The 24,854-nt window shown below is 48.7% G+C and overlaps 1 protein-coding gene, 1 non-coding gene and 1 pseudogene across 2 annotated transcripts; 1 reads left to right on the top strand and 2 right to left on the bottom strand.

Moving 5' to 3' along the window:
• Window positions 1–100: 100 nt before the first annotated feature.
• On the bottom strand, window positions 101–4,935 carry THY1 (Thy-1 cell surface antigen). Its single transcript, XM_027082047.1, has 4 exons — window positions 4,854–4,935; window positions 2,737–2,797; window positions 1,904–2,239; window positions 101–1,369 (listed from the first exon to the last, which is right to left on the bottom strand). Exons 2-4 carry the CDS (start codon window positions 2,771–2,773, stop codon window positions 1,257–1,259), a joined length of 486 nt encoding a protein of 161 aa, XP_026937848.1. The 5' UTR covers window positions 2,774–2,797; window positions 4,854–4,935; the 3' UTR covers window positions 101–1,256.
• Window positions 4,936–11,776: 6,841 nt separating this feature from the next.
• LOC113606992 (60S ribosomal protein L26 pseudogene) lies at window positions 11,777–13,495 on the bottom strand (annotated as a pseudogene).
• A 10,854-nt stretch (window positions 13,496–24,349) lies between these two features.
• On the top strand, window positions 24,350–24,500 carry LOC113607215 (small nucleolar RNA SNORA76). The gene has a single exon (XR_003427843.1). It is a non-coding gene; the product is annotated as a small nucleolar RNA SNORA76 (small nucleolar RNA).
• The last annotated feature ends 354 nt before the right edge of the window (window positions 24,501–24,854 follow it).

The raw sequence follows: 24,854 nt of genomic DNA, 5'->3' as shown, positions 1-24,854 counted from the left end.
CAGGGATGGGGGAGAGGAGGAGGTGGCGGGTCGGGCCTCAAGGCTAAGGGAGGGGGGCGGGCCTGGGGAGAGAGGAGCAAAGCAGAGACAGACAGGAGGACAGATTCCAGAGGCTTGGTTTTATTGTACAGTATTCTTTTTCCTCAGTGAGATGCCATAAGCTGGGGTGGCACTACACACGGTCACAGGACGGGGAAGAGCCGCCGGGTGCAGAGCTGGCTGCTGGGAAAAGCCACCCCTCGAGGCATGTCCACTTATGGGTATCACCCCACGGCCAGCCCTAGGCCCCCGAGAGGTCCCTGAGGAGGCAGGCCTCTGGGGCGGGGGCCTATCTGAAGGCTCGGGCGCTGCTGGGGGAGGACGGAAGAGCCTCCTGGGGGACACGTGGGCCGAACTCCGTGCGGCTCAGCCAGGGGCTCCACCTGATTCACTGCCTCCAGCTCTGAGTTCTGGAAGCTCCTAGGAGCTTGGGATAGCCTGGGAGGGGGCCTGTCCTCCTCTGCTACCTCCCAACTGCTGGCCGAGCCAGTGCGAGACGCTAGCTCCCATTTTTAGCTTCCTCACTGGGGGGAGGGATGATGGACCCTGCCTTCCACCTGCCTCACCAGCCCATCAGCACTGCTTCCCGGGCAGAATCTGCATTGTCACTGGACCAGACGCCGGGCCCGAGGCCCCTTGGGGACTTCTGCAGGGTAAGAAGGCGGCTTTTTGCTGTGACGGAAAGTGCTCGTGGAGACGCTCGGTTCTCTCCTCACAGGATGGGCCACAAACGCTTGGCAGCGCCCTCACATCCGGGGTCTTCAGGCGCCATCCCTACTGCTGAGGGATGTGCTAGGGCCAAACACACCCCTCCCCCTCCTCGCCCAGGTCTCTCCCAGGCCTCTAGTCCTGGTGGGCAAGGATGACCGGCCCCAGGGACTGATACCCCTCCCATCCCCTCACTCTCCATCAGGTCCCCAGCCCTGGCTTCCCTTTTCGCGAACTGCCAAAGAAAAGGTAGGATAAGTCCTAAATCAGACAGAAGCAGCTCTGGAACTAAGGATACAAATAGGCAGTGGCGTGCGGAGAGGGTAGGGGGTGGCAGTGGGGGATGGGAGATGATGGCATGCAGCAGTGGGATTCCTTAGGGGCGGTGGGGTCCCCACTTCTCCCCAAGGTGTGTGGGAGGTTGGGGGGAGGGGGGTCAACTGACTCCGAGAAGTAGGGTCTCTGGACGGGGCCTCGTGGCTTCCTGTATTCTCCATGGGCCCAGCCAGTCACAGGGAGATGAAATCCATGGCCTGCAGGAGGGGCAGCGAGAGCAGAAGCAGGAGCAGCCACGAGGTGCTCTGGATCAGCAGGCTTGTGCCTCCGCACTTGACCAGCGTATCTGTGGACAGAGGACGGGGCAGAGGGGCAGGGCGGGAATGCAGAGCGGCCGGGGCTCGGGCAGGCCCAGGCCCAGGGCAAGGCTGCTTTCCCTTGGGGAGGGTGGCACCGGGATATCTTGGCTGGAACCAGGGCCAACCTGGTCTGACAGAACCAGCCACCTTTCCCATTTGCAGGTTCCTGGGCCCTTGAACAAATATCGTCACGAGGAAACTGTGGGCGAGGCAGCTGTGCCATCCTGCTTTCCAGGTGGGGAGAAGGAGGTCCGGGGAGGCCGAGTGATCTGCCCGCAGTCATGGGGGAAGCGTGTGCCACACCACTCTGCCCGTCTGACCGTCCCCTTAGACCTTCCCCCATTCACCCTGAAGGTAGCGATTCCGCCGGGCACAGGCAGCAGTGGGCGGAAGGGGAGAGAAGTTATGGGACCACTCCCTATTGCGGCCCAGCCGAGGGGACTGCCAGCTGTCCCAGCCAGCCCGTTCCTCCCCAGCCTGCCTCTCCCAGCTTCCTTGGTCCTGTTGGGGGTTTGCCTCACCTCTGAGCACAGAGACGTTCCTGTTGGAGACGATGGGAGTCTGACCAGAGAGGTGGAGTGCGCACGTGTAGGTCCCCTCATCCTTGGTGGTGAAGCCCGACAGGTAGAGGACCTTGAGATTGTACTTGCTGAAGAAGTTGGTTCGGGAGCGGTATGCGTGCTCAGGGACCCCAATGGTGCCAAAGAGTACGTGCTTCTTCGTCTCACGGGTCAGGCTGAACTCGTACTGAATGGGCAGGTTGGTGGTATTCTCATGGCGGCAGTCTAGACGAAGGCTCTGGTCCACCAGGCAGGCTGTCAGGCTGGTCACCTTCTGCCCACGGGCCACCTGTAAGACTGGCACCAGCAGTGCCCCCTCCAAGTTGGTGAGGACCTGTAGAGCAGGGGGCCTCCCATCCACATTAACAGTAGAGAAAGGCCTGGCCAGGGAAGGGCACAGGGTCTGCTCTCTGAGTACCTCTCCCCGCCCAGAGGTCCCTGAGGGCCAGTCTACCTTCCCTACCGCAGGCCCCAGCCTACCTCCCTCTACTCTAGTCGTGGGTCCCACCAGTATGTTCCAGGGGCAGGAGACCTTGGGGGAAGTTGATGCAACATCCTGGTTCACACTTGGAGATTCCAACTCAGTATGGGGCAGGCTCAGTGAATTGAGTTTCCAAAAACCATCCCAGGCAGTCAGAAGATCAACTAGGTTGCTCAGCTGACTTAGGGATAAAAGGAGCCCTCTCTCTCCTTTAGTCACCTCTACTTTCTGAGGTCATGAGGAAGAAGCTAGCTTCTCTGAAAGGAAGGCAGCCAGGGTGCTTGGAATCCCAGCCCTGCCCCTTGCCCAGTACCTGTCAGCAAGAGAGTGATGCCAATGGTAGGGTTCATGGTGCCGAGAGCTCAGTCCTGGATCTGGGGGTGCAACAGGATGGGAATCAGCCAAGAGGTGGGGCAGGTGCACCCGCACTTACTGCCAGGGCTGGGGGCCCCTGGGAGACATGCCATAATGGCCACAGTGGGCATCCAAGCCCCTCTCTACAGCCCTCTCCCCTCCCACCTCTCAGTGAATGTGACACTGCCACTCAGCCCTTCCCCATCTGGGAAAGCAAGGGGGTTGGAGAACACACCCTTCCGTGGTGTGTATGTGTGCTGAACCCTTACTAGCTGGGTGGCTTTGAGTGACTTTAACTTGACCGTTTCCTCTTTCAGGAAGTCAGGGACTTCCTAATTTTTTAATCGTAAAATTTGCAGAACACCCAATTTATTATCTTCACCACTTTTAAGTGTACAGTCTCCAATCTCCAGAACCCTTTTCATCTTGCAAAATCAGAACTCTCTACCCATGAAACAAAACCTCCTCATTCAGGGCCTACCTATTTCTCGTTCAGAAGAAAATCCCCAGTGCCCAGACAGTTCCTGGCATACAACAGATGCCCGAAAGGTACTGAATGAACCTGGGCTTTAGATACCCACAGGGTTGTGATGGGGATTAAGAAAAATGACAGACATCTGGCACTGCTGGAGATTAAGTGATCCACGGCCTTAGTCCCCGGCCTCTTAGATGAGCGTGGTCGGGTATGTGTGGGGCCCCAGGTAGGACCGTACTTGGCACACCGCTAAGGGTGTTCCCGACTGTGTGTGGGGAAGGCGACAGTGCCATCCTATTGCATAGGTTCTCTGCATCAGAACCAAGATGTTTCCAATTGTCCAGCTCTCTGGGCAGGATTCCTGGGCCTGCAGCTTTCCAGTCCAGCTTCGGTAGCCTCCCTGCCTAGGCTCTCTGCCCTGTCTTTTTTTTTGCAGCCTAGGCTGAATCTATATCCCGGCGAGGCGACACACAGCGGGTAGCCTAGCCCGTCTGCAGCAGTGCTCGCCAGGGAGAGGCCACAGCAGGGGCGTGTGCCTGCGAGTGCGCGGGGCCGTGCCCTGGTGCGTGCGCCCTGCTGAGCAGGGCGCGCCGCTAGCCGCGTCTAGGGTCCCAGGCGCTCAGCCCAGTGGGGGGAGGGGGGAGGGAGGGGGGAGACTGGGGCTCCCGGGTGCCTGCGGCTGCAGTCGGTTCCCTCTCAGACCCCTGCTGAGAGGGACCCGGAGGTGCCGTTGGGGAAGAAAGGGGGGTCGACATCTGGTTTAGATTAGCATACGCTGAGTTACAGAGGGGGTGGCGAGCTTGGGATCTAGGAGAGGAAGCGGGGGAAGCAGCGGCTAGAACTAGAAAGGAAGAAATGGGGCTGGGACTCAAGGGGATGTAGAGCCAAAGGGAGGGGTAGACAGCTGGAGGGGAGGTGCAGTCTGCCTTTCCTCGGCCTTGCGTCCCCGCAGCTCAGAACCCGGAGAAGCTTTGCTCTCCCTCCTCTCCAGCCCGCGTTCGACTAACCCCACCCTTATTCCGTGTCCCTATTCCAAGCCTCTCCTTTCCCAATTGAGGTCCTTCTTCCCCCTCTCTCATCCTTTTCCAGTTCTCGCCTCCCCCGTCTGCCAGCCTTCCTCCCAGTCCCCGCCCCAGCCCCCGCCCGCGGTACTGCGGTTTCCCGTTCCTTGGATGCCCCGCACCCAGCCCGCAGCGAGGTCGCAGGGCAGAGATATCCTTCAGTTTGCGGTCCTCTGCTCCCCCAGTTTCACCGCCCCCCACCCCTGGTCCCGCCTTCGCAGGCTGGCTTTGGGGACGTCTGGCTGGAGAGCAGAACGCAAGGCTTTCCTTGGCGCCCTTCCTCCCGGTTCTCCTCCAGCACCCCAGCCCCAGGCGAACGTTCCCCAGCGGGCGAAAGTTTCGCCGCGACCCCCGGCCTGCAGCAGTTGCGTCCGGCTCCTGCCCCTGCCTGGCAAGCAGCCCCCTCCTCAAGCACTGAGCGGCTCCTTCCCAGGGCGCCCTCCGACCGTTTTCCGAAGCCTCGGATCGGGAGGGCCTGCCTGGGCGCCAGGGGGCCTATTATCCCTGCGCCCCGGGTCCCGCCCTGCCTCTGGCTCCTACCTGGGCTCCGGTTCTCGGCCGCAGCAGCCTCCTCCAAACGCGCTGCCGCCTCCAGTTGCTACACCCTGCCCGGCGCCCGCAGTTTTCATCAGGGGTGGGAGAGGAGGAGCGGGGAGGGCCCGGGGGCTCGGCCAATCAGCGGCTGAGTGGGTAGCGGAAAAAGGGTGGCAGAGGGAGGAGGAGGCGGTCCGATATTGGTGCGGGACTGTGGCCGTCCGCAGCCAAAGGGGGCCCTCACTGTGGCTGGCGGACCTGACCAGGGATGGAGGGGTTCAGGACCCTGGAGATCAGGGTGAGGCCGCTAGCCGCTTCCCAGAGCCCCGCCAAGGCTTTAATCCTTTCTTCTGACCTAGGTTTCACAAGCCTGTGGGAAAACCAAGGGGTAAGGGATGAATGATGGAGGCCAGCAACTGAGCCCCCTTAGGCAGCGCCCATGCCTCCTCGTTTCCTTTTCAGCTGGAGCCCATCTCCACAGGAGCCGCCAGTGAGAGGTTTTTGGTGTTGGAATATTCCAGGTTTTCTCCAAAGGAAGATGGTAGGGTGTTTTTCCACATTGGAGCAGCCCTTCAGAAGCAAGGCAGCACCTGGTCTTTCCTGGTCCCCAGCCCTGCTCCGCCCCCTCACCCAGCCTAGAACACCCGGCCCTTCAGCGACTTTCTGCTCTTGGGCACACTCTCCCTCGGCTCCTGGGCTGGCGCTTCCTGGTGCAGACAGCTAGAAGGTTCTTCTCAATTTCATGTACCCCTCCTGCCCCCACTCCCACCCAAGTCCTTGAGTACTGTCTGCTTGGTCTTCAGACAAGGGAAAGGGTGCCGCCCTCTATCAAGCGTTCTGCTGGGCACATTACATCCATGGCTACAATCTGCTGGGTTCATCTCAGCCCACTCTCCATCCCACTTCATGGTTAGTAAGTGGGAGAGCTGGCCGGTTGACTTGGGGTGTGGAGCCCCAAGTCCTCAGTGCTGAGCCACTCCACGGCTGCATCCCAGACCGGTGGGAGGGGGAAATTGTGGAACTGTGGGAGAGGGGAGGAGACAGGACCAACTAGAAATGGATACCACGCTTTTAATCCCCTGGGGCACCTGTCCTTGCCCCATTTATTTGATGTCATCAGAGGCCCTTGGATTTTTTTTTTTTTTTTTAACAGCCAGTGCTAATGACTTGTCTCTCCCAGCCACGGGTGAGGTGAAGTTTTTGAACAAAGATCTATTTGATTGAGTTGCATCCTTGTGGCCTCTTTGTGAATTCTGGTGGGGACATCCTGTGGGCTGGCCCTGCCCCCCTGCTTACCCCTTCTCCTATTCTTTCACAGACATTGGGCCTGGCTCCCTCACTGCAGTTTCCATTAGTGTGATGGCACTGTTGGAAGCCATCCCTGGGCTTGCAAATGGGAGATTCATTTCCCTCTCCCTCCCTTGGAGGTTAGGTGGCCTCCCAACGCTTACAATGATGGAATTTTCTAACGGGAACAAGCCTCGCAGATGGTCAAGTCCAGGGGCCCTTGGCTCTGCTAAAAAACAGAAGCTCCTGGGGCACTTTATGAGAAATGCAGCTGCCCCTGCCCCCCTGGGATCTCCCTAGTCTAGTAGTAGAGCTGCCTGAGTCTGCACTTTTCACAAGCTCCCAGGCCTGGGACCATCCCTCTTCAAAGATCAGGTGACCTGGCTTCTCATTGTCTGGAGGGTAACTTTTAAGGCCCTGGATGTCCTGGCCCCTGGCAGCCGACCTCTACCACCACCTCATCTTTCCCTTCCATCTTCCTGCTGCATTCAATACGTGCTAGCCTCCTCCTTGGCACGCCACGCAGTGTCTTTCCTGCTTAACAGCTTTCTGGTTCTCAGTCCAGGGATCTTTCCTATCAGAGCACAGTTGCTTTAGTTGCTTTAGCTTCAGCCTAACCACCCCCACCTCGCCACCGGAACACACACACACACACACACACACACACACACACACACACACACACACACACACACACAGAGGGGGCTGGAGGTGGTTCCTTTTTTTGGCAAGACATGAGGATACCCAGAGGCCCCTTAACTACCGGAGATATCTGGGCTCTGTCTGGACAAGACCCTGCATGCTCTGTTTTCCACTCTATGGCCCAGTCTCTGAGTGTTGCTGGTTGGAAGGCCTAGCTGTGCTATTTTGATAAGTTTATGAGGACCTGGCCTATTTTCTGGGTCCCCAAGCACTTCACTTCAGGAAGGGGTGGGGAGTGTGGACTCTAGAGGGTGCGGCAACTGTGTGTCTGCTGAAGCAAGGTCTCCGGCTGGACGGAGTTAATGGCTCAAGTGAGACATTTAGGGGCTGGGATGGAACACAGGGTGGTGATGGGGAGGAGATTGAAAACTCCCATTTGCTAATGGCACAGGATAGGAGTGCTGAAAGCAGGAAGGGTTTAGAGGAATCCACCCAAGGCAAGATTTACTGGCAGACTGTGGCTGCCCTGTTGGTCCCTTAGATCTTTCCTCTCCCATCATCTCCAGTTGCCTCATCTAGAGACACACAGAGTAAATACACCTCTAAAAATGCACATTCCGGGACTTACCTGGTGGCGCAGTGGTTAAGACTCTGCGCTCCCAGTGCAGGGGGCCCGGGTCCGATCCCTGGTCAGGGAACTAGATCCCACATGCATGCTGCAACTAAGAGTTCACATGCCAAAACTAAGGAGCCCACCTGCCACAACTAAGACCCGGCGCAACCAAATAAATAAATAAATATAAAAAACAACCCACAAAGTAATAAAAATGCACATTCCTTTAGGATGACCAAGGGACTACCAACCATTCACTCTTTTTATTGCCCTATTTCATCAGATTGTCTTTTTAATCACAGAGGTGGCAGAAGCCATCTCATCATTTTATAGCTGGAAAATGAGGCCCACAAAAGATAATGATTTGTCAAAGGTCAGACAAAGATTTTGGAGCACAGGCAAGACTAGCTAGATCCCAGATCCCCTGACTCCATGTACAGTGCTCTCCACTGCTCCCAGGGTGGGTCTTCAGGCTTCTGCTAGACTGGCTTCCCTGGTGCATGGTGAGATGAGAGGAACAAGGCCAATGTGGGGTGCTCTGAACATAGCTGTCAGGTTGCTGCTTTGTTCTGATCACCTCCTATTCACTCTGTTGATAAGGGAGGATTCCCAGATTCCCACCCTAGGGTTTTGGAAATGATTGAACACATGACCCCTGACACTGGACAGATGTGATTGACAGCAGTTTATTAGTCACCTGTATTCACAGCCCGGAGGAAGACACCACATGCCAGGCACTGCCACTCAGGAGCTGCACTCAGGAACAGTGAAAAAGCGGGAGCTGTGAGGCAGGCTTTGTCGTACCCAAAGGGTGGAATGCTCATTTCCCGCAGGAGGATATGATTGGCTTGTTTGAATAATTCTGTGGGCTGGCAGGGAACGGAAGCCTGATTCTCAGGGATAAGCAGGGATTATACCTGGTCCCTGTGAAAAGGAGGGTTAATTGACCAGAAGAACTTATCAGCAGAAACTGATAATTGGGAAGGAGAATTTGTGGTTAGGCCACTTGAGACCTTCCCAGTTGGATCACATGTTAAGACAGCTTTTGAGCCCTAATTCTGGGCTAATTGAGGCCACACACCGGCCCTTCCTTGCAATGGTCTATTTTTTCATTCTAAGGTTATACCTTCCCATTTTTTTGAACTGATGGTGGTAGGTGGTGTGTTTTTAATGTCCCTTCTAGGCACAAAAAGTGGTAACTTTCTGTTGCTCCCCAAACTTCTTTGGAAATATGAGTAGTCTATGTAATTGAAAAATCTTGGAACCACTGCTTGACCCTCTGCTTCCTCTCCTAATCTCTAGTTGAGGTCAACTCCTTGAGTGAGGTCACTCCCTGAAGAAATGCATGTTTGGTTGGAGAGTATGACAAAAAAGAGAAGTTTCTCTTAAAATGCAGGGCAGAGGGCGAGAGGTCAAAGCACCAATGGAGATAACACTTTCAACATTTATTTAAGAAGGTTTATTCATGAATGCTTAACTAATCAAATAATTAAAAGACATTATTTTTTATTTTTAAAACTTTATTTCTTTATTTACTTTTGGCTGCTTTGGGTCTTCGTTGCTGCGTGTGGGCTTTCTCTAGTTGTGGCGAGCGGGGGCTGCTCTTCATTTCAGTGCGTGGGCTTCTCATTGCAGTGGCTTCTCTCGTTGTGGAGCACAGGCTCTAGGTGCGTGGGCTTCAGTAGTTGTGGCATGCAGGCTCAGTAGTTGTGGCGCACGGGCTTGGTTGCTCTGCAGCATGTGGGATCTTCCCGGACCAGGGCTCGAACCCATGTCCCCTGCATTGGCAGGCAGATTCTTAACCACTGTGCCATCAGGGAAGTCCTGAAAGACATTATTGTTAGGCACAATGTTCTAGACACAGGACTAGACCCTGGGAATACAAAGATCAATAGAGCACAGTCTGCCTTCGAAGGCTTGTCCAGTGGGGGAGATGAAAATGGTAAATAGATAGTTAGAAAACAATAGGGTAAGTGCAGAGGTAGAGATGTGTGTAAAGTATTGTGGCAGCTCAAAGAAGGGACAACTAATGACCCAGTCTGTCAAGAGAGGCCTTGTTGGAAGAGGGGAGGCATGAACTGAGTCTAAAGAAAAATGGGAGTTACCCAGGTGTCGTAGATTGTTACAGTACTGCCCTCCAATGAATCATGTATCCTGATATCCATGCCCTCATGTGATCTCCATCTTCATTGACTCTGGACTTGGCCATGTGCCTTGCTTTGGCCAATGGGCTGTCAGCAAATGAGATGCAAGCAGAAGCTTGATAAGTGTTTGTAGTTGGGACTTGCCTTCTTGGAATTCAGTTGCCACGTGAGAAAGTTTGAGCAACCACGTAGAGAACTGAGGTGCCTCAGTTTGTATCAACCACCACTTGGGATCAGCTAGCCCCCAGTTAACCTGCCACGTGATCACAAACACACGTGTAATCCTAACTGATGCCCCCGAGAACAGAAATGAACCACCCCCAATAAGCCTCCTAAGGTGGTTTTAAAACCTGGGTAGAAATTCTTTGATCTTCCTTTCTCAAGAAGTGAAGTCTGTGTCCCACCTGAGTCTTAATGGATTTGTGACTGCTCCCACCGACAGAATATGACAGAAGTGATGCTAAAAGGCTTTTGAATTCAGGTCTTAGAAAGGCCATATAGCTTTGACTTTGTTTTCTGGGACACTTGCTCTTGGCACCGCCATATGCGATGTCTGACGCCCCTAAGGCTATGCTGTTGAAGCCCCCGTCTGGTGGAGAGGCATCATGTAAACACTGTAGACCCATGTGAACCTAGCTTTCAGAGTCATTTCAGCCCAGGCTCCAGTCATGTAGATAAAGAAGCTTCCAGACAATCCAGCCCCAAGCTGTTTGAGTTGTCCGCCTAACTGTTAGAGTTTTCAAGCTGAGGCCCCAGATATTGTGGGACAGAGACAAGTCTGAATTCCTGATCCACAGAATCCGTGAACTTAATAAAACGGTGGTTGTTTGAAGCTGTTGTTTTAGGTGATTTGTTACGTAGCAATAGGTACCTGATGCATAAATTGGTACCTAGAAGTGTGGTACCTAAACATGCTTTAAAAACCTAAACCTGGGGCAGTGGCTTTGGAACTGGGTGGTGGGCAAAGGTCTACATGATAAGCAGCAAGGAGGCTGTAGTGCAGGCTGGAGGGGCTGTGAATGAACTGGTGGGAGAGGCTGGGAAAGCAGTAAGGAAACTGCTTGGGGGCTGGACCAAGGGTGACTCGTGTCATATACGGTGGAGAAACAATTGGCAAAAACATTGCTTTTGGTAACAGAAAACGCACCTACTGAGTGTGGATTTAGCTAAAGGGATCTAGAGACAGAATGCTGAAAGTGTCATTTGGGTGCTTCTAGCTGGCATGATAAGGTATTATAAGAGAGATGAGCTAAATGAGGATCTGTCCAGTTTGCTGAGATGGAAAAGAAAACTGGTCTCATTTCCAGCCTCTCCAGCAGGCAATAGATTCTCAAAGTGAGAACTAGCCTAAAGGTAAAGATTAAATCAAGCATATGATTGTGGAAACTTCGTTCAGACCCCAGGAAGATTTAAGATGGTGCTTAGTAGACCTTCTCAGTTAAACAAAAGGGTTTCTGAGAAAATTAAGGCTGCCGTCCCATAGCAGAAATAGAGTCTTCTTGAAACTAATTATGCCTGTGACTTTTGGTGCGCAAAGTGAACCCAATAATACTCACAGAAAACCCATAAAGTTTTAAAGAGTATTGTATTGGCAAAGACTCTATCAGTTTGGACTCAAGGGGAATGACACAGTTAAAAATGAAAAGAGGCCTTGGGCCCCCCAACTATCTATGGACAGTAAGCCGGCCAATATTCACACAGGCCTTTTCTTATGGAAAAGAAAATCCTCTCAGAGGGCAGAACCAAGAGCCCAGAGGATATAACTAGAAGCCAAGGGGAACTGAGCTCTATTCAAGTCACATTCCCTGCCTCTGGAGTAGGGGGCCTGATAATAGTGCCTGGTTGGATTCCAGAATGGCTTTGAATTCCATGATTGCTGCGTGCCTCCTGTTTCTCCCCCTTTTCAGGGAGCATCTATTGGGGTTATCCTGTCCGTGATTTACCGTTGTGTGCTGGGCACGCGGGGAGCAGATTTCTTGTCTTGTTAGCCCACAGCCTTCTGGATCCAAAGGAGCCACACCCGAGGCGTGGTACCCCAGGAGATTCAGCCACATCCAGACCTGCTGCATGTTATGAGATCAAGGCCTTTGAGCCTGCTGTCGTGATTGGATACTACTTCGGGTGTTTTGGCAGGGGGTGTATATTTCACACGTGGGAAGGCTGTGCATCATGAGGGGGAGAGGGCAGACTGTGGTAGATTGCTACCTTCATGGCTCCCCAGGGAGTCACACCTCTTCCATATTGATTCTGGACTCAGCTCTATGACATACGTTGGCCAATGGGATTTGAGCAAATGCGATCAGGCAGAAACTTCATAAATGCTTGTGCGTTAGGGCTTGCTGCTTCTTTTTTTGGTTTTCATTTTAACAGTTTTTAACGAAAGTTGTATGCAAGATTACTTTATTCCTGCATCTTCTCAATTGTTTCTTTCTTATATTTGCCCTTTTCCTTTCCTACTTGGTGAGATTTGGCTTTACATGCGAGGATCTTTTGCGGTCTTTATCCAGCTTTAGTCTGGTGATAACCACCTTGCTGGAGTGAATGCCCACATGGACAGTCGTACCATTAGCCTTCTCCCACTGCACTCGTTCATTGCAGATGACATATTTCTTCCTGTAAACCTGGACTACTTTGCCAATTTGCTGCCCTTTGTAGTGCCCTCGTACAACCTGAACTTCATCGTCCTTTCGGATGGGCATGGATCGAACATTGTACTTCTGTCTCAGCTCTTTAGAAAGAGGGGAAGACATAATCTTCCTGCGCATGTGGGAAGGTGCACTGAAATTCCTTTTCTGGTTTTCTATCAGTCAGAAGTCACAAAGGGACTGAACTTCATTTTGGCCGCCGGCACTTCAGCGATGGCTGTAAAAGGGAAGAGGGCTTGCTTCTTAGAACCCAGCTGCCACGTGAGGAAGCCCAAGCTAGCCGCGTGGAGACAGCTCAACTGAGATGCTCCAGTTAACAGCCCCACCGAATTGCCAGGTATTGAGTGAGATGTTCTAGGGTCGTCCAGCCCCCAGTCCACCTGTCAACTGACCACAAATGCATGGGTGAGCCCTGTAAGTCCGTATGGAGTACAGGTGAGCCGTCCCAGCTGACCCCTGACCAAACTGCTGACTCACAGAATGGTTGTTGCCTTTAGTTACTAGTCCAAGTGGTTTGTTACACAGCAATAGATAACAAATAAACCAAGTGAAGAGAAGCAAGGGCATTTAAGGTGAAGGAGAGGGCATGAACAAAGGCATAGAGACAAAGCAAAGCAAAGCGGATGTGGGGAAATACAGGTGGTTTGGGGTTGCCTGTGGCAATGAATGTTGAGAGGGATCGCTGGCGAAACGGAAAAGACCCAGTTGAGGAACATGGGTAATGTGAGGTCATCAGAGTTTTATCAGAAGGGTGCAGAATGGCCAGAGAGATGCCTTCTTTCAAAAGATTACTCTGGGGTGGTGTAGGGGATTAACAGAGGGCCACATGGAGCGTCTCCTGCTCAGCTGGTCCTTTCGTCTTGTAGTGGGTTCAGAGCAGAGGTAGAGAGGCAGAAGGCAGCTTCTGGGGGAACAGGGTGGTGTGATAGACACTTCCTTGACGTCAGGGTCCGTGTCTGCCTTATTTACTGTTGTATCTCTAGGGCCTCCGGGTCCTAGCCCAAAGCAGATTCTTAATAAATATTTTTGAATGAACATATAAAGAAATAAGAGCAATCAAGTATCGTCGGTGCTGTTTGTCAGGCAAAAAAGGCAGGAAATTCCAAGGAGAGTTTGGGAGAAAGTAGTGGTTATTTTTCTGGAAAGAAGAAGAAAGGCGTTTCCAACAGAGGGAGTCTCAGAAACAAAGGCATGGAAGTGTGAACTGTGTCTGGGGAACAACACATTCTGAAGTTCTGTGTGGTTCACACATGGAGTGGGCAGGGGGAGTGGAGGGATGGTGCCTGAGATGTGGCTGGGGAGGGAGAAGAAGCCAGATCACAGAAGACTGGATTTATAAGGCTAAAGGTTTTAGACTTCATCCAGTAAGCAGTGGGGAGCCATGGCAGGCTCTGAAACAGGGAGAAGTGTGATGAGACTTGCTTTCTGGAGAGATGAGTGGAAACTGATGCGATGGTGTGGGATTGGAAGGATGCACAGGACTGGATGCAGCACAACTGGGACCATAGGAGTTCGGTTGAAGGGGATGAGGGCCTGAAATGGGGCAGGAGCAGTGGAGATGGAGGAGGTGGGACAGATGAGAGAGACCCACATGGGAGAATTCACAGCACACGGGCACTTCATAGGTGTGTTTGGTGAGGTCTGGCAAGAATTTCCAGGTTTTTGGTGTGGTTGCTCTGAAAGAAGAGAAGAGATGAGGCAGCTTTGGGGCAAAAGATCATGAGTTCAATGTCAGCCATGTTGAGTTTGAGGTCCTGTGGGACGCGCAGTGCAGAGGTCCAGGCTGGGGCTGAGGAGCAAGGTCTGAGTGGAAGGCAAATGTCTAGTAGGTGTTGGCAAATAGGTGGTAATGAGCGCCCAGGGGGCACTGTGGTCCTAGAAGAAAACAAAACCCAGGACAGGACCTGAAGGAGCACTGGTGTTTAAGCCACAAAGGAGTGTGAGAAAGTGCCAGAGGGATAGGAGAGCCAGGAGAGAGCCACGCCCCAGGCATGGGCAAGTGGTCAGTGGTGTCAAGTAAAGACTAAAACGCATTCATTAGATTAGCAACAAGGTGGTCACTGGGTGAGGGCAGTTTCAGAAGCTGGTGGGAGCTGAGGTCTGAGGTCATTGTTTAAAAATATAGGTTTTATTATCATTTAGATATGGCCGGGCCAGCAGATGAGGAGATGACTACCACTGAAAAGGTAGTTGGTTATATTCATATATCTCAAGAGGGATGCGCGCCACTCTACGGGGGGTGGGGGTGGGGCTGCACTGGGAGGCACTAGTGTGGGAGGCGAAGGCAAAGGGGAAATTGTGGGCAAGAGCCATTTTTGTGGTTTCTGTGGGAAGGGACAGATGAGGCAGATTAAACAGGTTTAGGACTGGCTAGTTTGAATAATCTCAGTGGTCTCTGGGGCACAAGGGTGTCTGCAGTTGGCTGGTACCTGGCCATGGGATGATTAGGGCAGGTGGCTAGTGATCTGGAATGTGAGAGCCTGATAAAGGAGATGGTTGAGGGTGTGGGCACCCTCAAATCCGATTGGTTAATTGAATTAGATTGGTTAATTAGTTTGGTTGATTGAATTGGTTGGTTTGCATTTGAAAGGTGCACTGGTGGGTGAGTGGTTTACTACTTCCAGGAATTGGCTGCCCCTGGGAGGGGCGGTCACCCCAGATGTCAAAGCATCAGAATACAGAAAATAAACTACCTGGTTAATATAGTCATGGGTTGGGCAGTGAGTCGAAAAAGACTGAAGACGTGAACCTTGTATGTGAGGAGCTGCTGGTGGTTTCCTCTTCTCTCAAAGGTGGCTAGAGGTGGTGAGGGGGGTTGCTGGTTTCCAAAGCAAAGGACTGGAGTCTCCCATGAAGGTCAGGACCTGCCCGCTGGTGAGATCTTGCTCGTGCCCATCTCCTGGGCAGCAGCGCCTGGCAAAGATTCTCGAGAGCATGGGCTGTGGGGCTGCTGGGCTTTTTCAGGCTCAACCTCAGGGTTTTGGCTCGGCTGAGCTCGGCTCTTCTCAGTCTGCACAAAGTCAGAGGAGGGCCAGAAAGGGCTGTCTGAGAGGTGAGAATAGCCCCCCTGAGTCCTGACTCAGTCTCTCCAGTAAAGGGAAAACAGATTAGCAGTTTTTTGGCGGGTACCGCTGTGCCTAGGGATAAACAAGACTCATCCTTGTGGAATGTGAGCAGAGTTAGCATTTTTTTTTTATTGGCTTTTGGGGAAAACAAAAAAATACGGGCAGAGGTCCCACAGCTGTCTGAAGCCACCTCCACCTTAACTTTCCAGAGCCAGGACACATCTTGGGCAAAGCTGCCTTGTAAGCAAGCTGTTACCTCCTGACTCGCAAGCTCATGATATGTTAACTCCTTCTGAAGAGGCTGACAATTACCCAACACCCCTTTCCAGCTGGCTTCAGCCAATAGAATTGCGGCATGCAAATGCAGCATCCTGCAGCTACTCTGGGTCAGGCTAATCCAAAGTAGGAGGAATTTTCTCTAAGAGGGGAAATTCAACTCTTAGACGGGGAAAATGAAAAAAAAATAGAAATCTTTTCTTTATGTTGGAGGCATTTCTGCTGCTCGTTGGCAGGAAGGAAGGGAGGAGAATGTCGATGGGTATTCTTTTTTCCGAATGCACTGAGTAGGAAAGCATGTGTTTCAGCTTCTCTGGTGAGAGCATGAGGTACAGTCCAGGAGTCTGTGTGATGCTGTGTGTGGGGGGGTGGGCAGTGGTGGTGGCTGGAGCTCTCTGTTCACTTAGACACTCCCCCCAGCCCCTCTCTTCAGCTTTCCCAGGAAGATCTCTGTCCATCCAGCCTTCCAGGAGCTATTGGAGGAATGGGTAGACCCGGGGTGGGGAGTGACTCCGAGTACAAAATCTTTGTTAGCCCAAACCCTGGGAGTCATCCTCTCTTGCTTTCACCCCCATAACCTCTGAGTTATGAATTCCTCTGAGTTTGAATTCTACCTGTAAAATGCTTCTTGAAGCCCGCTCTTCTTTCCACCCTCATTGACACAGCCCTAGCCCTAGTACTCATCTTCTCTCACTCGGAGTATTGCAGCAGCCTGCTAATTGGTCTCCTGATGCCGGTTTGTTGCACATTGCTCCACAGTGCTACCAGAGTGATTTTTTCCCCCGAAACCATGTTTTAAAAATTTTTTTACATACTTAAAATGTTTGCAATGCATGTATGTGGTTCTAAATTCAATGATACCAAAGAACATGGAGTAAAAAGTAAATCTTGATCAACTCCTGTCCTCTAGCCATTGCTACAGTTGTTAGCAATCGTGTATCCTTCCTGAAATAATCCATGAATATAACATTGCAAGTCTGTGTTTTAGAGGAGAGGTATGGAGCACACACAAATGCAGTGTTTTATACATTTTGCTCTGCATCTTATTTTTTCACTGAACAATGTCTCTTGAGCATCATTTTCTTTATATATCAGGACATATGGATTTGACTAATTCCCTTATCAGTGGTATAATATTCCATTTATGATCATATTACAGGTTCTTCAACCAGTCCCCTATCAGTGGCTATTTAGGTGATTTACAAACTGTACTATTACAAACAATGCTTCAGTGAATGATTTATACAAATATAATTTTACATGTGTTTGATCTATCAAATTTCTTAGGATTTGAATGCCTTTAAATATTATTACTAAATGTCCAATTCAAATTATATTACTAAATATTTTCCCTCTTGCAAAAATGAAGAACATGTTTATAACTTCAGTCCAAACTCTTTCCTGAGCTCTGGCCCATTGATCAACTATTACTTAGTAGAGCCACGTGGAGATCTGATATGTCCTAAATTGACCTCCAGTCTTTTCCACGGCATAAATGGGACCCCCATCAGCACAGTTGCTTAAGCCAAAAACTCTGAAGTCATCTATGATTACTTCATTTCCCATGCTGCCCACTCACATCTCCCGTCTACCTTCCATAAACCTTTTAACTCCACAGCCTCCTACAGCTGCAGCCTTCCACCAAAATAATTTCACTGCTACCACTCAAAGCTTACCTCATCTTTCCTCTGGACTAATCCAGTCATAATAAGAGTAAATGGCTTATAAAGCACTTTCTATGTGCCGGGCACTGTCTAAGTGTATTGCAAACACTAGTTCTTTTTAATCTCAAAATAACCCTCAAGGTAGGTGTACCATTTTTAACCCTGTTTTACAAATGAGGAACTGAGGCACAGAGAAGTTCATCAACAGGTATGAGGCTGAGCTCTTGAATACTATTTTCAACTGTTCCTTAAATTTCCTAAATAATCCTCCTTGTGCCCCTTACAGGCCATTTTCCAAATCAATGCTCTTTTTAGACATGGAGCAGATCATGTCGTGCTCCTCTTTAAAACTCTTCAGTGGGGACTTCCCTGGTGGCGCAGTGGATAGGACTCTGTGCTCCCAGAGGGAGCAGGGGGCCTGGGTTCAACCCCTGGTCAGGGAACCAGATGCCACATGCATGCTGCAACTAAGCATTCGCATGCCACAACTAAGGAGCCCGCGAGCCAAAACTAAGGAGCTCATCTGCCGTAACTAAGACCTGGTACAACCAAATAAATAAATAAATATTAAAGGGAAAAGATATGGGGATATATATACATGTATAGCTGATTCACTTTGTTATAAAGCAGAAACTAACACGCCATTGTAAAGCAATTGTACTCCAATAAAGATGTTTAAAAAATTAAATATTAGAAAAAAAACCACATTTGCTAAAAATAAATAAATAAAACTCTTCAATGGCAATATTTTCTCTTTTTTTTTAGACCAAAACTCAAATTCCTATACGGGACTGCATGTGTAGGCTCTGCATTTCTCTTTGCCCTACCTAGCATCATCTTCCTGACCAACATCACGCTTGACAGTCTGTCTTTTCGTCCTTGGATATTTCAGTCCTGTCCCACCTCATCTTCCACTGTTACTAATCTTCTTCCTCTTCCTTTTATTTTTATTTTTTTTGCTGTACGCGGGTTTCTCACTGTTGCGGCCCCGCCCGCTGCGGAGCACAGGCTCCGGACGCGCAGGCTCAGCGGCCATGGCTCACGGGCCCAGCCGCTCCGCTGCATGTGGGATCTTCCCGGACCGGGGCACGAACCCGTATCCCCTGCATCGGCAGGCGGACTCTCTACCACTGAGCCACCAGGGAAGCCCTTCCTCTTCCTTTTAAAAAATACCTTAATGAGATTTTCTAGGTTTCTTTATTTGGGTCATGTATGGTCTTAAAAAAATATATATCTAGTTTTTTTTCATTACACTTTTTTACATTACACTTTTTAACCTAGTTTTACATTACACTTTTTAACCTATTAGTGTTATCATGTACATAGATACTGATGTTTGAGAAGCATATTTATTGAATTGGAAAGACCTTGCGAATCAATGTTAAGTGAATTAAATGTTTGTGAAATGCTATACAGCTCTGTACTGCTTAACGCAGTACAGTAACACATGTGGCTATTTCAATACATTTAAATTTAAACTATCTAAAATAAAATAAAATTAGAAATTCTGATCCTCAGTCACACTCGCTCCATTTCAAGTGCTCAGTAGCAACTGTGGCTAGTGGCTACCGTGTTGGACGGTGCAGATATAAAACATTGCCATCATTGCAGAAATGTCTGTTGGACTACATTGTTCTAGAATTTGATCCCATTTAAAAATAAAGTATATATATCATATATATGTTCATATAGATGTAGATCTATAAATGGTATAGGTTGTCTTTTATAATATGTATTTAAAATATATTGTTTTCTCTTTATAGAATACACCATTATTAACTAGAGAGGATATTCTAAATTGTTGAATATTTAAAGATCACCACATTTTTTTGAGAAATCTCTACTTTGCTGCATTTAAAAAATATATACTGCTTCATAGACATCTACTTAAAAAATTCCTATTTCATTCAAGGGAGAGTAACACAGTTAAACTTTTTCTTCATGATGGGAGGATCTGATTTCATAAGCAAATCCCCCAGGAGAGTAAGAAAGAGAGAGAACTGGACAAGCCAGGCCACGCCCTCCAACTCATCTCCTTAAATGCATGCTCAAGATGCCTGCACTTACTTTAGCCCACTCAGAAAACAGAAGGCAAAGCAACACTTCCAGAAATGAATGTTGCTAAGGATGAAGGGAATGGGGCATGCCCATTTATTAGGGTCCCCCTGAGGTTTCCCCAGTACAAACTCTGGCAGCTACCTTTTATCCAGCTCCTTACTGGGTAGCGTGGGGCCTCGCGTCCCTGCCTCCTGAGCAATGTGGCTTCACTCTGGGGGCCTGGAACCTGTGGGGGTCAGGAGGCTTGGGGGAGTGTTAGGAAGAAGGGCGGGGGTCTTGTTTGTGCCACCTGAGGCTGAGGGATGCACTTCAGGAAGCCCCTTATTCTCACAGGAAGAGGCAGAATGGGGCGAGCTCCCCCCTACTATTCAGACTGCATTTCCTTCAGTTCCCAATGGTGCTGGGTTGAAATTTAGGGAGGGGACTAGGGTGAGGTAAGACACTGTCTGGGGTGCAACATTTCAGAGGATGCCCAAAACCTCAGTGACAGAGATAAACAATATTTTATTGGCAATATTTCAAAAACCAAAACAAATGCAAAAAAAGCCGTGATGAACAAAATACCAGCCTTTGAAACAAAGACTGGATCTGAGTCAACACTTACACGATTCACATTGCTTGCATCGCCTTTATCCTGGCCCCGTCACAAGAGAAGGACTGTTGTCAGCATCTTAAACGTAGCAAGAAGAATTGCCTTTTTAAAAAAGTACAAAACAGAGAATTCTCTGGTGTTCCAGTGTTCCAGAGTTCCAGGTTAGGGCTCTGTGCTTTCACTGCCGGGACCCAGGTTCAATCCCTGGTCAGGGAACTAAGATCCCACAAGCCACAAGGTATGGCCAAACAAACAAACAAAAAACAATAAAAAAGTACAAAACAAACTTCCTTTTATTAGAGTATAAAATACATAGAAGACACAGCACACATCACCTGTACAGAGTTCGCTGAAAATTTTCACAAATTCACGCACAAGGGCAGCCAGAACCCAGCCCAAGAAAGCAAACCGACCAGCCCCCCAGAAGCCACCCTTGTGCCCCTTCCAGGCACGAGCTCAGGATGAGGTTAACCCCTAGCCTGACATTTCCCCCCCCCCCAAAAGAAATTTGAGCTGAAATTCACACAAAATACAATTAACCATTTTAAAGTGTATAATTCAGTGGCATTTTATATACTCACAGTGCTGTGAGACCACCACCTCTATCAAGTTCTAAAACATTTTCATCTCCCCAGAGGAAAGCCCTGTCTTCATTAGGCAGTCATTTCTGATTCCCCCTCCCCGCTGTCCCCGGCAACCACCAATTTGCTTTCTATCTTTAGGGATTTACCTATCCTGGATATTTTGTATAAAAGGACTCATATATGACCTTTTGTTTCTGGCTTCTTTCACTTAATGTAATGTTTTCAAGGTTTATCCCTGTTTAGCAGGTATCTCTTCTTCATTTCACTTTGTGGGTGAATAATATTCCATTGTATGGATAGATGACATTTCACTTATTCACTCATCCATTGATAGACATCTGAGTTGTCCCCACCTTTTGGCTGCTGTGAATAGTGCCTCGAATAGTGTGAACATTTCTGTGCACACTATTTGTTTTAATAAGTATTTGTTTGAATACTTGTTTTCAATTCTTTTGGATATATACCGGGAAGTAGAATTGCTGTGTCATATGATGATTATATGTTTCACTTTTTGAGGGAACATCACACTGTTTTCCACAGAGGCTGCATTACTTTACATTCCTACCCATGATGCACAAGAGGTCCAGTTTCTCCACGTCTTCCCTACCACTTACCTTAAAAAAAAAATTACAGCCTTCATAGTGGGTGTGAAGTGGTATGTTATCAGGGTTTTGATTTGCATTTCACTAATAACTAATGATGTTGAATATCTTTTATGTGTTTACTGATTGTTTGTATATTTTCTTTTGAGAACTGTCTATTCAAATCCTTTGCTCATTTTAAAATTGGGTTGTCTTTCTGTTGTTGAATTCTAAGAGTTCTCTATATATTCTGGATGCTAGACATTTTAAAGATATATGATTTGCAAATGTTTTCTCCCATTCTTTAGGTTGTCGTTTTGCTTTCTGGATGATGTCATTTGATGCACAAAAGTTTTAAATTTACCTAATTTTCCTTTGGTTGCGTGTGCTTTTGGTATCATACCTAAGAATCTATTGCCAAATCCAAAGTTCATGAAGATTTACCTTTTCTTCTAAAAGTTTTATAGTTTTAGCCCTTACATTTATGTTGTTGATTCATGTTGAGTTAATTTTTGAATATGGCATGACATGTGGGTTTAACTTCATTCTTCTGCATGTATATCTAGTTGTCCCACCGTATATTGAAGAGAATATTTTTTCCCTCTTGAATAGTCTGGGCACCCTTGTTAAAAACCAACTGGCCGGGCTTCCCTGGTGGCTCAGGGGTTGGGAGTCTGCCTGCCAATGCAGGGGACGCGGGTTCGTGCCCCGGTCTGGGAGGATCCCACGTGCCGCGGAGCGGCTGGGCCCGTGAGCCTGCGCGTCCGGAGCCTGTGCTCTGCAACGGGAGAGGCCACAACAGTGAGAGGCCCACGTACCACTAAAAAAAAAAAAAAAAATCAAATAGACTATAATAGTATAGGATAGAATAGGATTGAAAGTATGAAAATACATGATATGTAAGGTAGGAATTGCTTTATGAAAATCTGTGGGGGGTGTGTGTGTGTGTGTGCGTGCGTATTTGTACTGGGTTGCTGTGTAAATTGAATATGTTACTATGAGTTGCAGTAAAAAACGGTTGAAAAATATTGAATTGCCACATTTAGCAGAACTCAGTTGCAACTTCGACCTCTTTTCTTATAAGGGAGTGAGTGGGGTGCGGGGTTACACCTAATCAAGGGAGAAGGAAAAGAGAGGGCTCTTTAGGCTGAAAATAACAAGCTCATTAAAATGATGGCTCAAGAACTTTATCTGGGTGGCATTTTTGTAGAAAATGGGCATGAAATATTTTATTTCAAGGGCATGAAACAAAATAACTGCAGTTGAGAAACTGGCTGTCACCATGTCTCCACACCATTGCCAAAGTAAGAAACCCAAGAGCATTATGAAGATTTTCCATCTTTCCTGTCTGTGGAGCTGGTTCATGAAACCCTGGTGCTGGTTATTATTGTTAATTTTAGCAGTAATAATGTTTGCAGTACTAACAATCCTGTAAATTTATTGAGTTATTTCAGCTTTCAAAGATCTTCCCCACCTGTCTTTTCATTTAATTGTACAATGAGCCTGGAACTAGTCAGCACAGGTAGGATTATACTCATTTTATTTTAGAGGAAACAGGCTCAGAGAGGGCAGTCCATGCTCACTCAACCCCCTTCTGTGTTTCCCAATTCCTCCCGGCTATGCTCTTTTGGCATTTGAGGGGACCCAATAAATAAATCCCCTTTCCATGCCTGAATTCACAGCCAATTGAGAGACAGAGACACAGGGTGGAGATAGAAATATCAGCTTAATTATGGGTAAATGCTGGAGTGGACCAGAATTATGACTACTGGGGGCTCAGAGAGTCCCCTGCTGCACCACAGCTTGACCCCAGATAGCACATAATCTTTGATACATCACTGTTCTCACAAAAGGAGAGGTCTCCAGAGGTCCACCACCAAAAACAAACAATCATGGTCTAGTCGTAGAGTGGCTAGAGCCCCATCTGTGGCAGCTAGCGCCTGGGATTTGATGGCGAAGAGCTGTAGAAGGAGCTTCTCACTCCCCTCAGGGTAGCTAAGGTGGCTGGATCAGGGGCTGGGGTGGAGCAGGGTGGTGGGAACCAGCTGGACCAGTAGGCATGGGGGTGGGGTGGGGGGAGAGCCCTGAGGTCGGATCGTATATCCACACCACCATGTGTTCACTGACATTGGAAGGTGGGATGGAGATGCTGAGCCTGGATTCCTTTTCTGAGCCAGATTCTCCATGGAGGCTGAGGTGGTTTTGTTTGGAGGTGCCTTCCAGCAAGCAGAGTACTTAGAGGCAAACCCTCTCTGGAAGAAAGCTTGCTCAAGTTAGGCTCAAAGGACCCTCACAGATTATTACTATGAGCTCTTGAATAAAGATGACCAAACCCATGAGAAGCCAAGTTACTGTGCCTGAGAGTCACAGAAACAATGGACAACAATGAACAGTACATTCCAAGGACTGCAGATGATGGAGTGTCAGATATTCAATATAGACTAGTTATATAGGAAATGTTTAAAGAATTAAACGTATAAAAATGCAGTGCTTCAAAGAAATATAATTACAAAGAACATATAAGAGGAAATTATCAGGAACAAACAGATCTGAAATAAAAAAAACCAAATGTGGTGGTTGTACAATATTGTGAATGTACTAAATGCTACTGACTTCAAATGATTAATTTCAAGTTATATGAATGTAACCTCACAAAAAAGGATCACCTCAAAATGAAAAATGTAATTGTTGAAATGAAAACTCAGTGGATAGGTTTAAAAAGCACAGTTTTGACAGACACAGTTGAAGAAAAAAGCAGTAAACGGAAAGATGTATTTGGAGAAATTATGCAGAATGCCACAAAGAGGAAAAGGAGATGAAGAATATGAGAAATTAAGAGAGAGAAGCTAGAATCAGATGGTCTGATAAATGTCTAATTAAAGGAGAGAAGAGAAAGAATGAAGGACAGGCAGTATCCAAAGAGATTCAAGTCACATCTATCATTAATAGTACAATAAGGAAAAAATGAACAATCCTTCATTTTAGTGGAAGATTTCAATGCATCTCTCTTGATTATTGATAAGTAGAAAAATATATATCAGCAATGGTATAATGAATGGAAACACAACACAGACTTTTTCTAATGGACCTATATCAAATTTGGCATCGAACAATTAGAAAACATTTTTTCCCCCAAGTATACACGGAACATTCATAAAAATTAATGATAAAATTTCCCTACATATTTTAAAGTGTAAGCATTATAATAGACTCTCTGTTTACAAAACAATTCAATAGAAGTTTATAACAAAAGGACAATTTAAAACACTTTCTATATATTTGGGAAAAAAACCCAAAACCTGTCTCATGAATCAAGAAGAAAGCATCGCATATATTTAAACGTAATTAAACGGGCTGCCTTTGAGCCCTCGCCGCGCCTGCGCGTGGCGCCGTGGGCGGGGGGGCTGGGAGGTCAGGCTGCAGCGCCAGAGCAGCACGCGCTTGCGCAAAACTGGGGCCGTCTGCCCCGCGGCGGCGGCTTTTTTAGCAGCGAGCTAGACTGCTGCCCTGGGCTGCAGGGGCTGGGGTCTGGGGAAGACGTCGGGGGTCCTGCAGTCTCTGCTTATTCCTGTACCTGTCCTGTGAGTCCGAGTGTCCTGTCCTCTCCGTGGAAATCAGTGAGACGGGCAGGTTCATTCAACCGCGGCTTGGAGGGCGTCTGCAGGGAGGGGAGATGAGAATCCGGCTGTGGCCTTTAACAGACTGAGCGCTGTAGTGCACTTGACACGAACTGGCTCCCGGTCTTGAGCTGCATGGGCTGAACTCGTCTGGCTGAGGTGTATTCGCGGACTACTTAGAAAAACCGCCGTTTAGGGTCAACTGCTTATTTGGATATGCCCCAGATAGCTTGAACAGC

This window comes from Aethalodelphis obliquidens, unplaced genomic scaffold (genome assembly GCF_003676395.1).
Source record: "Aethalodelphis obliquidens isolate GAN/ISIS:26980383/991018 unplaced genomic scaffold, ASM367639v1 scaffold46, whole genome shotgun sequence".
In the NCBI taxonomy this organism is placed as follows: Eukaryota; Metazoa; Chordata; class Mammalia; order Artiodactyla; family Delphinidae; genus Aethalodelphis; species Aethalodelphis obliquidens.
Note: the sequence above shows the minus strand (reverse complement) of the source record. Positions and strands in the feature narration are given on the sequence as shown.